Below are 12,700 nucleotides of genomic sequence, written 5' to 3'. Positions count from 1 at the left end.
GCAAGCACACCGAGACATGAGACTGCAGTACTTTTACCAATTACTTACACAGTCACTCACTGACAAGTTCGTTCACTTTAATGATGGATGGGAATGGGATTTTCAAATTACCTCCGGCAGCCGTTTCCTTCACTTGCGTGACTCAGTTCTCCTTGGCCACACGCTCCTATCGTGCTGCAGTGCCACTGCTGCTGTCTAACCTGCATACGGCGTGTGTGGGGAGCTGAGCAGAAGCAACAGAGTGATCAATAATATGTGGACCGGATTCCAAAATGTATACACACCTGGTCCACATATTGCATGTGCAGCCGTGCAGTGCTTCCACTTTGGTATGCCAGTGCCAGCCCAGGACTTTAAGTTCACTTACCGGCTCCTTCCTTATCCAAGTAGTCTCCATCCACAATAAATCTGATGAGTGGATGGTGGCCCCACACTTGCTCCTCCACCACCGGCTGCACACGTCAGTGAGAGGGCCGGGGGGCCCCCTGACCACCACCCCCATCAAGTAGAAAATCAACTCCCCCCCCAAAAAAAAACAAAAAACAAAACAGCAAGGGCGATTTGCCAGTCCGCCCCTGCTATTGCACCTTAAGTGGGTGAGACTGTGACAGAGGAAGAGTCTCAGGCCCAGTGTTCCCTCTAAGGCCAGTTTTGTGTGCGGCCCAGCAGTGAAACAGTTAATTAGGTAACCACACCCTGCAATTAGCAAACACTGCACAATGCAGATGGCAAGGTATGGTTCTCTTGTTAACTGTTTCACTGCTGGGCTGCACACAAAACTGTCCTTAGAGGGAACACTGCTCAGGCCCAAAGGTAACCAATTCAACACTTCATTGGTTTTAATTTGCTTTCATTAACCAAAGTTTATAGATTATATACATATAAATACAGTGTGTGTGTGTGTGTGAGAGTGTGATAGATAAAACAATTTATAAAAACAATATCAATTGCGAGGGGGGGGGGGGGGAGTCTTGGTGAGTTCCCACACATTTTTTTGTAGGACTTGACCCCTGTTTATAACTATATAGCTTAAGAACACTAACAAATGGTTTACATTCATACCTGAACGTCTCCACATAATAACAGCTGTGAAACCTCTGCATCAATCAACTCAAATGATCCCAATGCAGAACCAGCTAAATTATTAGCATCGCGTGCTTGCATGAAAAATCCATCAAACCGCGGTCCTGATAAAGTTACTGCAAAAATAAAAATATGCAAAAAAAAAAATCAGACAAATATATTTGAAATGCATTAGGTTAGCTACATAAACAAAAAAACAAACAAAAAAAGTGTTCTATATTATTTATACATATTAAACTTGTATCATAGTTGTGATTCAGATAGAACATGCAATTTTAAGTTTCCAATTTACTTCTATTATCAAATTTGCTTTGTTCCCATGGTATTCTTTGTTGAAGAGATACTAGGTAGGTATCTGGAGTACTACACGGCAGGAAAGTGCTGCCATCTAGTTCTCTTGCAAACGCATAACACTTTAAAAACTGCTCCCCTATATTGCTCCAGCCACCTGCATTCTCCTGACCTTATGTCCCTGCTTGTCAACAAAAGCTACCAAATGAATGAAGAAAATTTGATAATAGAAGTAAATTAGAAGGTTGTTTAAAATTGCTGCTCTGAATCATGCAGGACACTTTTTTGGTCTCATGTCCTTTTAATGACTGATCCATACCCTGCAGTATCTTATTTATATTTAAATAGTTATTTGGAATCTGTGCTGCTGAAGTTCGTTTTGATGTTTTATTGAATTAGAAAACCTGACCACTAATACTGTGCAGCTATTAAAGGGACACTGAACCCAAATTTTTTCTTTCGTGATTCAGATAGAGCATGCAATTTTTTTAATTTACTCCTATTAATCTTTCTTTGTTCTCTTGCTATCTTTATTTGAAAAAGAAGGCATCTAAGCTAAGGAGCCAGCCAATTGTTGGTTCAGTCCCTGGACAGCACTTGTTTATTGATGGGTGAATTTATCCACCAATCAGCAAGAACAACCCAGGTTGTTCACCAAAAATAGGCCGGCTTCTAAACTTACAGTCTTGCATTTCAAATAAAGATACCAAGAGAATGAAGAACATTTGATAATAGGAGTAAATTAGAAAGTTGCATGCACTATCTGAATCACGCAAGAAAAAATTTGGGTTCAGTGTCCCTTTAAAGTTCCCAGCCAATAGCTTGGCAGTCTTCAATCCTTTACTACATATTTGTATTATTGTGTGATTATTAATTTTGAGGACCATTTCTTGATTGATTTTTCTTTTTTTGCACAGGGCCCGATTATGCAAAGATCTCTGGGCTTGTAAGATTCAGTAAGAAATCTCACCGGGACTATGAAGCTCCTATTGGAATTTTAAACAACTTTCCAATTTACTTCTATTATCAAATTTTCTTCATTTTCTTGTTATCCTTTGTTAAAAAGCAGCGAGGTAAGTTTGGAGGGGTACATGTGTCGGAAGCACTATAGAGTTTGCAACAATGTTTTACATGAGCACTAGATGGGAGCACTATTTCCTGTCATGTAGTGCGCTAGGCATGTGCACGCTACACGTCTAGATATCTCTTCATTAAAAGAATAACAAAAACAAAAAAAAAATTGCTAATAGAAGTAAATTGGAAACTTTTTTTAAATTGTATTCTGTGTCTAAATCATAAAAGAAAAAATTTGGGTTTCATGTCCCTTTAAAATTTGTATAAAATGAATAGATGAAATGCCGAATTAAAAATGCAGTAAAAAAATAAATTGTTAAATCTCCTTTTAAATGTGTAACAATTTTGTATTGAAATTACGAAGGAAAAAAACAAACAAAACAAAACTACACTGAACTGAAAATCCTCTGAAATTTCTATTTCTAAACCATTCAAAGCATATTGTAGGACTGGACAAGGAAGTTTAAAGGGCAGCTGAATCGTCTCTGCAAGAAATGATTATTTTTTGTGCTCTGTATCATGCACGCTAACCCAAATCAAATGATAAAGTTACCAAGAAGCCGACAACACAAGTGGTCTGTGCATGTGCACCGCTTCTGTAACAGAGTGCAAAAATACCTTCACGATGGCAGTGCCCAGTATTTGGAGTTTACTATCCAGCACCAGTAAAGGGGTTACGATAAAGAGAACGACTGAAGAGAGATGCAGGAACGCATTACAGAATGTTATGACTGAACTATTCAGTCACTTTTAATGAGAAATAAAATAATGTATAAGACTTATGTTTTAAAATATTAGAGAATAATATTTGTAAGACATTTTAATTACAAAATATTAATTTCCATTGATACATTTTGTAACCTTCATTTATTTTGGCATCAGACCAATGTGAAGTACAGTTAAAGTGAATGTAAATTTTCACGAATGAAAGCCCTGTTTTTGTAAAATTACTATTAAAAACAGGGGCACATTCATTCATTAAAGTTAACATTGCAGTTATTTTTTAAAAATAAATACTTCCCTTTTATTCCTTGCAAGCTTGGAACACCGGAGCAGTGATTCCCCCACCCCGATGTCATCTCTTCTTAAGTCAGAAATGACTAATCCGGCTTCCTCCAATCACAGTGTGGCCTCAGGCAATGTTTTCTCGGGGGGGGGGGGGAGGTCGAGCCGTTATTGGAGGAAGTCGGATTCGTCATTTCTGACGTAAGAAGAGAAGACCTGGGGGCAGAGGAATTGCTGCTCCGGTGTTCCAAACTTGCAAGGAATAAAAGGTAAGTATTTTTTAAAAAAAATGGCTGTAATGTAAACTTTCATGAATAAAAGTGCCCCTGTTTTTAATAGTAATTTTAAAAACAGGCCTTTCATTCGTGAAAATTTACATTCACTTTAATTAGAACAGACTTACTTAAAGTAAAAATTATACTTCAGGTAGGGCATGTAATTTTAAAACAACCTTCCAATTTACTTTATCATCAAATTTGCTTTGTTCTCTTGGTATTCTTTGTTGAAAGCTAAACCTAGGTGAGCTCATAAACCGATTTCTAAGCTGTTGAAGGCCACTTCTTATCTCAGTGCATTTTGACAGTTTTTCACAGTTAGACAGTTCATGTGTGTCATAGATAACATTGTGCTCACTCCGGGCCGTGGAGTTATTTATGAGTCAGCACTGATTGGCTAAAAGAGGCTTAAAGGGATAGTAAAGCCAAATATTTTATTTCATGATTCAGATAGAGCAGCAATTTTAAGCAACTTTCTAATTTACTCCTATTATCAAAATTTTCTTCGTTCTCTTGGTATCTTTATTTGAAAAAGCAGGAATGAAAGCTTGGAGCCGGCCTATTTTTGGTTCAGTACCCTGGATAGGACTTGCTGATTGGTAGCTACATAAAGCCATCTAATAAGCAAGCACAACCCAGGTTCTGAACCTAAAATGCGCCGGCTCCAAAACTTTTATTACTGCTTTTTTAAATAAAGATACAAAGAGAACAAAGAAATTAATAGGAGTAAAATTAGAACGTTGCTTAAAATTGCATTCTCTATCTGAATCATGAAAAAAAAAAAATGTGGGTTTAGTGACCCTTTAAATACAAGGTAATCAGAGGTTAAAAGTATATTATAACAATGCTGGTTGTGCAAAACTGGAGAATGGGTAATAAAGGCATTATCTATCTTTTCAAACAATAACATTTTTTCAAGTACACTGCCCCTTTAAGAACTTGTAATTACTATAAAGAGAATTGTGATAAAAATTGTTGGCTCCATCTGCAGAGGTATTATAAATAATATCAAATATTTTAGGGGTGGGGTCCGCAGTTTTTCCTTTTTCTGAAGAACAGTCTTTCCTGGGATGAATTAACCATTTTTCGCTATATCAAGCATATGGGGGTTCATCCGTTTCCACCAACAGAACTGCAAGGGTTGTACTATATCAGCCAGTGAGCAACTAACAGTGTAGTGTGTAATTACTCTCCCTTTCATGTGTTCCTAATCACTAGTTACACCAGTTGCAGAGTATAACATTTATTTGAAATTATACTTTAGGTTTCTTTTGTATATGAAGTAGCTGTTTTTGGACTTTGAAACCGCAAGCCATTAAAATGGGCTGAGCTTGCAGGAAGAGCAGATCTCATTATTTCATCACTCTATACAAACACAAAGTCTTCCTTATTGTGATAAAATGCACATTTTAGTAACTATTTCTCACACACCTCACTAGGAGAAATGTCTTCTGCTGGATCTTGTTTACATAGCTTTTAAAGAGACATTCCAGCCAAAATTTAAATCCACATGGATGAATTTCATTTATGAATAAAAGCATTTTTGTAATATACATGTATTAGCAAAAAGGCTCCTAATAAAAGCTTTAGCCGTTTCAAAAATGTATTTAAGTATGCACCGTGCACCAGCATTATAAGCACAGCACTTGCACCATCTAATAATGGCTCAATTAGTTAATTACTGACATGATTAAAGCCCCATCTGCTCTGAGTAGCTTCAGAATGTAAAATGCTGGTGCACTGAAAATATCTAGCTATGCTTTACGTGCACAAGCAGAGAAAAATGTTAACACTAAAACAAGGATTACTTTTACTAGAAGCATAAATGCCAATACACGTATATTGTAAATATGTTTCTATTCAGAGATGTAATTCACCTATGTGCATTTAAAGGGACACTGAACCCAAATTTTTTCTTTTGTTTTGATGATTCAGATAGAGCATGACATTTTAAACAACTTTCTAATTTACTCCTATTATCAAATTTTCTTCATTCTCTTGGTATCTTTATTTGAAATGCAAGAATGTAAGTTTAGATGCCGGCTATTTTTGGTGAACAACCTGGGTTGTTCTTGCTGATTGGTGGATACATTCATCCACCAATAAAAAAAGTGCTGTCCATAGTTCTAAACCAAAAAAAAAGCTTAGATGCATTCTAATTTCAAACAAAGATAGCAAGAGAATGAAGAAAAAGTGATAAATTAGAAAGTTGCTTAAAATTGCATGCACTATCTGAATCACGAAAGAAAAATTTGGGTTCAGTGTCCCTTTAATATTTTGACCGTAATGTCCCTTTATGTACCTATTACCGCAATGCTGACATTTTCACATAAAGATTTTTACAGTCAAAAGCAGCTATTTCAAATGTCAAAATAAAAAGATAAATGATCTTTTTGTAAACAATTTTAAACATGTCAGCAAGTAAAACAGATCATTGGAGAAACATTTCCAATATAGTGTCCCTTTAATACAGATATATCTTTTGTGCACAAATATTCATGTCACATTGATTTCCATTTACTATTTTACATAAAAAATAAATTATTTTTGCATTAAAACCATGGTTAGTGTGTTGACTGTTTGATTTCATATTGCACGCTAGAGCTGTACTAGAGCACAATTACCCTTGATGCGATCTCCTTCCTTAAACACGGTCTTATCTGCTGCAATGCTGTGTTGTGGAGAGTCCTGGGCTGAATGCCCATGTCCGGGGATCATAGAGCTGCATGCATGAGTGACTTTCCCGTCTGCATAACCATGTACTGGGGCTAGGGAACAGGTGAGCAGGCAGATGACGGAAGCCACAGCTGAGAGATGCATCTACATGGCAAGAAATAGTATGGTGAACTCTGCACTCTCTCTTTATACAATATCGTCCATCATGAAGTCTTATACGGCCAAGCACTTTCTAACACTGTCCCTTACTCCTATCCCTCTCCGCTTAGAATTCAGTGTTTTTCTACTGTGCATCTCTAAGGTTATGAGTTCGCATAGAACGGTTAGAGTAATATTAACTTCTTAAGTGGCAAAATCTAGTTATTTCACCCTTTAACTGCACAACCATTTCCACCCCATTGCTGAGCTGTTTTGGAGTTTCTAGCTATAACACACATTTAACCCTTGCCGTAAGCTATTTTCAGTGAGAAACCAACACATTATATATTTTATTTTTTATTACATTGACATATGACAACAATAAAAAGGTGGGAGGTTAATCTCTTATAAATGAGGGACTTTGGGTATAGTTCTAACACGGATGTGCACGTAGCTAGCTATACGGTGATCAATATTTGTTAAAAAAAAAAAAAAAAAAAAAAAAAAAAAAAGTAAATGAAGGTCACTTTCATTGATTAAAATCATTATAGACGCTAAAATATATAATCGCCCTTTAATTTTCTTATACATTCCTCTGTGCGTCCCACCCGAAACAGTCTATTTCAGTGTAAAATGACGAATCGTGCTGTATGTAGCTAATCGTAACGCGCCCCCTTTGCTGCACTCAAAAAGGTGGCGCATTACGATTGGCTACAGCGTGATTTGTCATTTTACACTGAAATAGCCTATGCGTTGCAGGCGGAGGAACGGTGGACTGTATAAGGAAATTAAAGAGTAACTATGTATTTTAGCGTCTACAAATGATTTCAATCAATGAAAGTGCCCTTCATTTACTTTTTTATTACAAATATTATTGAGCGTATAATCACTTTAATCAGGGCAACATACTCCCAGTTTACTAATGTTCTAAAAACAGCAACAAATAAAAAATAAATGGCAACATAAGTTACTATGCACAGGATGATGTGTGTTTAGGTAAAAAGAAAAATGTATGCTTACCTGAAAAATGTATTTCTTTTTTGACACGATGAGTCCACGGATCATCTTAATTACTATTGGGTATACCACTCATGCCCTGCAGGAGGCGGTAAAGAGCACCACAGCAAAGCTGTTAAATATCACCTCCCTTCCCTCCCAACCCAGTCATTCGACCGAAGTAAAGGAGAGAAAGAAAGTAACCAAGTGCAGAGGTGTCTCAAGTTTATAATAACCAACAACCGGTCTATCAAAAACAGGGTGGGCCATGGCCTTATCGTGTCAAAAAATAAATTTACCAGGTAAGCATAAAATTCTCTTCTTTTTAAAAACACGATGAGTCCACGGATCATCTTAATTACTATTTGGAATCAATATCCAAGGTAGAGTACACAGATGATACGGGAGGGACAAGACAGGGAACATAAACTGAAGGCACCACTGCTTGAAGAAGCTTTCTCCCAAAAGCAGCCTCAGCCAAGGCAAAAGTGTCAAACTTGTAGAATTTTGAAAAAAAAGTGTGAAGAGAGGACCAAGTTGCAGCCTTGCAAATCTGTTCCACAGAAGCTTCATTTTTGAATGCCCATGAGGAAGCAACAGCCCTCGTGGAATGAGCCGTAACTCTCTGGAGGCTGCTGTCCAGCAGTCTCATATGCAAAACGTATGATGCTCTTCAGCCAAAAATAAAGAGAAGTAGCCATAGCTTTCTGTCCCTTATGTTTTCCTGAGAAAGCCGCAAACAAAGCAGAAGACTGACAAAAATCCTTAGTTGCCTGCAGGTAAAATTTTAAGGGACGGACCACGTCCAAATTGAGCAGAAGCCGTTCCTTCTGAGAAGTAGGATTAGGATACAAGGAAGGAACAACAGTCTCCTAATTAATGTTCCGATCAGAAACAACAACTTTAGGAAGAAATCCTAATTTAGTATGTAAAACTACCTTATCTGAATGAAATATAAGGTAAGGGGGACTCGTACTGCAATGCCGAGAGCTCTGACACTCTGCGAGCAAAAGAAATATCAACAAGAAATAAAACTTTCAAAGATAACTTAATATCTAAGGAATGCATAGGCTCAAACGGAGCCCCTTGAAGAACTTTGAGAACCAAATTAAGACTCCATGGAGGAGTAACTGGCTTGAACACAGGCCTGATTCTGATCAAGGCCTGACAAAAGGATTGCACATATGGAAAATCTGCCAGACGTTTGTGTAACAAAATAGATGAGGCAGAAATTTGACCCTTTAGGGAACTTATCGATAATCCTTTCTCCAAACCCTCTTGGAGAAAGGACAAAATTCTAAGAATCCTAACTCTACTCCAGGAGTAGAAGGTCCTTCCTCAACGGAAGTCTCCAAGGTGGCAGAGACGACATGTCCACTAGATCCGCATACAAAATCCTGCAATCCTAGAAAGGCAAACCTTAGAAACTTGTGATGATCCTTGTGAATAGGAACATGTAGGAACGCATCCTTTAAATCCACTGTTGTCATGAATTGACCCTCTTGGACCAAAGGAAGAATGGAACGAATAGTTTCCATCTTGAAGGACGGTACTCTGAGGAATTTGTTTAGACTCTTGAGATCTAAAAATTGGTCTGAAGGTTCCCTCTTTTTTGGGAACCACGAACCGATTGGAATAAAATCCCCTCCCCTGTTCCTGTATCGGAACAGGAACTATTAATCCCAGGTCGAAGAGGTCTCTTACACAGTAAGAACGCCTCTCTTTTTGTCTGGTCTACAGATAATCTTAACAGCAGAAACCTGCCTCTGGGAGGAAAACTTTTGAACTCTAGTTTGTATCCCTGGGACACTGTCTACAGCCCAGGGATCCGGAACATCTCGAACCCAAGCCTGAAAGAAGAAGGAAAGCCTGCCCCCTACAAGATCCGGTCCCGGATCGGGGGCATGCCCTTCATGCCGTTTTTGATTCAATAGCAGGCTTCTTGGATTGTGTCCCCTTATTCCAAGACGGATTGGGTCTCCATGATGGCTTAGACTGTTCCTGCTTGGAAGCGGAAGAGGAAGAATTTCCCTTGAAATTTCGAAAGGAACGAAAATTACTCTGATGTCCCTTCTGTCTGTTTCTCTTATCCTGCAGGAGAAGATGACCCTTACCTCCCGTAATATCAGAAATTATTTCTGTCAGGCCAGGTCCAAACAAGGTTTTCCCCTTGTAAGGAATCGCTAGAAGCTTAGACTTAGAGGATACATCCGCAGACCAAGGTTTTAACCATAAAGCTCTGCGCGCTAGAACAGAGAAACCTGAAATCTTTGCTCCCAGTTTGATAACTTGAAGGGAAGCATCCATAATAAAGGAATTAGCCAATTTAAGAGCTTTTATCCTATCCTGGATCTCATCCAGGGGAGTGTCTGTCCTAATAGCATCAGACAATGCATCAAACCAATATGCTGCCACACTGGTAACGGTAGCAATGGACACAGCTGGTTGCCATTGTAAACCCTAGTGTACATCTTTTTGAGTAACCCCTCTATTATTTTGTCCATAGGATCTTTAAAAGCACAACTATCCTCTATGGATATAGTAGTTCTCTTAGCCAGAGTGGAAACCGCTCCTTCCAACTTGGGGACTGTTTTCCAAGCCTCCTTGACAGTCGGCTATGGGGAACATCTTTTTAAATATAGGAGATGGAGAAAAAGGGAAACACGGCCTCTCCCACTCCTTAGTAATGATCTCAGAAGCTTGGTCTGGTACCGGAAACACATCTATCAAGGAAGGTACCTCAAAATATTTGTTAAGCTTACTGTATTTTTTAGGATTAACAACGACCGTGGAGTCGTTGTCCAATGTAGCTAAAACCTCCTTAAGTATCAGACGGAGGTGTTCTAGCTTAAACCTGAAGGATACTACTTCAGTATCAGTAAGAGGAATTACACTGTCAGAATCTGAAATTTCACCTTCAGATGCTACTACAGTATCCCCCTCCTTGGACTTCTGGGAGGGGACATCCGCAATAGCAATACCTGCGTCAGAAACCTCGCTTACTGAACGTCTGATTTTCCTCTTACGCTTTCCCTGTAACTTAGGAAAAGCAGACAACGCATCTGAAACTGCAGAAGACATGAGAGAAGCGACATCTTTTAAAGTAACTCCAACAGGAGTTAGAGAGGAAACGCAGGGCACTGCATGTGAGGGCGGTAAAATTTGGGACGCTTGAGGAGAAAGCTGCGGCATATATTGAACATTGTCATTAGATTCCTGAACAGCATCCTCTTTAGAAAATGCTGGCTCAGAAAAAAAATTCTATCCCTGTAGCTTAAAGTCCTTTCATACATGAGGAACAGAAAAAGATTGGTGGTTCCACATTGGCATCAAAACATAAGGAACAAGTGACAGTTTGTAAGGCCTTTTGGTCCATTCTGACTCACAATGAAACAATTTTTCAGAAAAAGTAAAAATCTTTTAATAAAATCAAGTATACAAAAAAAAAACGTTACTGTCCCTTTAAATTTTAAACAGTAACTTTTTTTCCTTTTAATTATTTATTAAGGCTAGACAGGATAGAAGGCTAGATTAGCACTGCTAAGCAGCTCTACACCTCAGCAATACTTTGCTGAGGTGCCTACCTGACCGATGAAACCTCTGAGCAGGAGCCGTTCCCACACTGTCAGACCCGGCACTCGTAGCAGCAGAAGAGTACAGTCTCTGTCTAAATGTGCATCTGAGTTATGAGATGCGTATTAGAAGTCACATAAGAACTTCACCCTCCGCTGTCAGAAGTGAAGGGAAAAAGGCACGCATACACAATTGCCGCCTCCTCTTGCCCCGCCCATCGTGGGCATAGCCAATGTAACGATCTCCCATTCTGTATACTTAATAAAGTAAATGCCGGGAGATATATTCCAAAAGCATTACCTGCCCCAGTGCCTGCAACTCTGCTGTACCATAGAGTCTCCTGATAACAAGGATAATTTATTTATTATAACATAAAGTGCCCATTTCTTAATAAAGGCATCCTTATATGTCCCTCATATGAAGTAGTGCCCAACAAGTGAACTCTGTTATCCCAGAAAATCAAAGTCAGCACTTACCTTCTCTTCTGCTGACAGCAAGGCAGGTCACAGGTTTGAGAGGTCCTCTCCCTCACATGGACCTGTGACAAAAAGAAAGGACTGAGTAAGACTTCTCAGTTTTTCAGAGTTAGGGCAGCATCAGTATGAGAGGCACAGTGAGAATTATGTCCCACAAGTTCCCATTGCTCTAAAGCCACCACTGCTCTACTGAAGAGACTGATATGGACTACGGCAACACCGCAGGACAAAGCAGCACAATCCTGTACTACCTTAAATAATAAACTCTTGATTGAAGAATCTTTTCTAGCACCTAATTTACAACCTCCTTGCTCTAAACGTAGGCAAAGAGAATGACTGGGTTGGGAGGGAAGGGAGGTGATATTTAACAGCTTTGCTGTGGTGCTCTTTGCCGCCTCCTGCAGGGCAGGAATGATATTCCCAATAGTAATTAAGATGATCCATAGACTCATTGTGTCATTAAAAAGAAATGATTTTAGAAGCATTTTCTAGTACCAAAATGTAGTTGCCCTTCCTACAAAAGTTTAATAATTTAGTATGTACCGTATGTTATGGCTATTACTGCTTATTTACAGCTAGTAAGCAACTGATCATTGGGAACAAATTAAAGGAAAGACAAAAATCATAGAATACTGTCCCTTTTATTATTTTTATAGAGATGTATAGGGTATACAGGATAAAGAGATAAAACAGTATTCATCATTGATATATATTTTTTACATTTTTATTTTTTTACATATATTAATTCCAGTGTTTGAAAAAGTTGAGTTTGCCTGTTTTTAATGCATTTGTCAGGACCCAATTTAACGTTTTTAGAGGCACCAATGTCTAAATGTCTGCGTGTATTGTGTACATATAGATAGTGACACTTACCTTGCTAAATAAAGGCCTGATTTTAGGTCCATCTATATCAAATGTTTATATATTTAAATGTAATTAATACAAATTTGTCAAACCTGTTCACTTGCACTGCAATGTAAATTAGCAATATTATTAATAATAATTCCAATGTGGTCCCTCATATATAAAGTTGAATATGCTTGTAATCTTTTTAAATGTATTTAAATTAGTAATAAAACTTCATTAGCAAAGCCCCAGATACACGTACAGCAC

General features: G+C 38.3%; 1 protein-coding gene across 5 annotated transcripts in view; it reads right to left on the bottom strand.

Moving 5' to 3' along the window:
• LOC128641413 (putative ferric-chelate reductase 1) overlaps positions 1–12,700 on the bottom strand; it is a 258,303-nt gene that overhangs the window by 62,296 nt on the left and 183,307 nt on the right. For all 5 annotated transcript variants that reach the window (XM_053694043.1, XM_053694039.1, XM_053694040.1 and 2 more), the window contains exons 2-3: positions 6,353–6,548; positions 1,063–1,199 (exon numbers count right to left, since the gene is read on the bottom strand). In XM_053694043.1, coding sequence (XP_053550018.1) covers positions 1,063–1,199; positions 6,353–6,548 — 333 coding nt within the window. The remainder of the gene's footprint in view (positions 1–1,062; positions 1,200–6,352; positions 6,549–12,700) is intronic.

This window comes from Bombina bombina, chromosome 10, assembly GCF_027579735.1.
Source record: "Bombina bombina isolate aBomBom1 chromosome 10, aBomBom1.pri, whole genome shotgun sequence".
Classification (NCBI taxonomy): Eukaryota; Metazoa; Chordata; class Amphibia; order Anura; family Bombinatoridae; genus Bombina; species Bombina bombina.
Note: the sequence above shows the minus strand (reverse complement) of the source record. Positions and strands in the feature narration are given on the sequence as shown.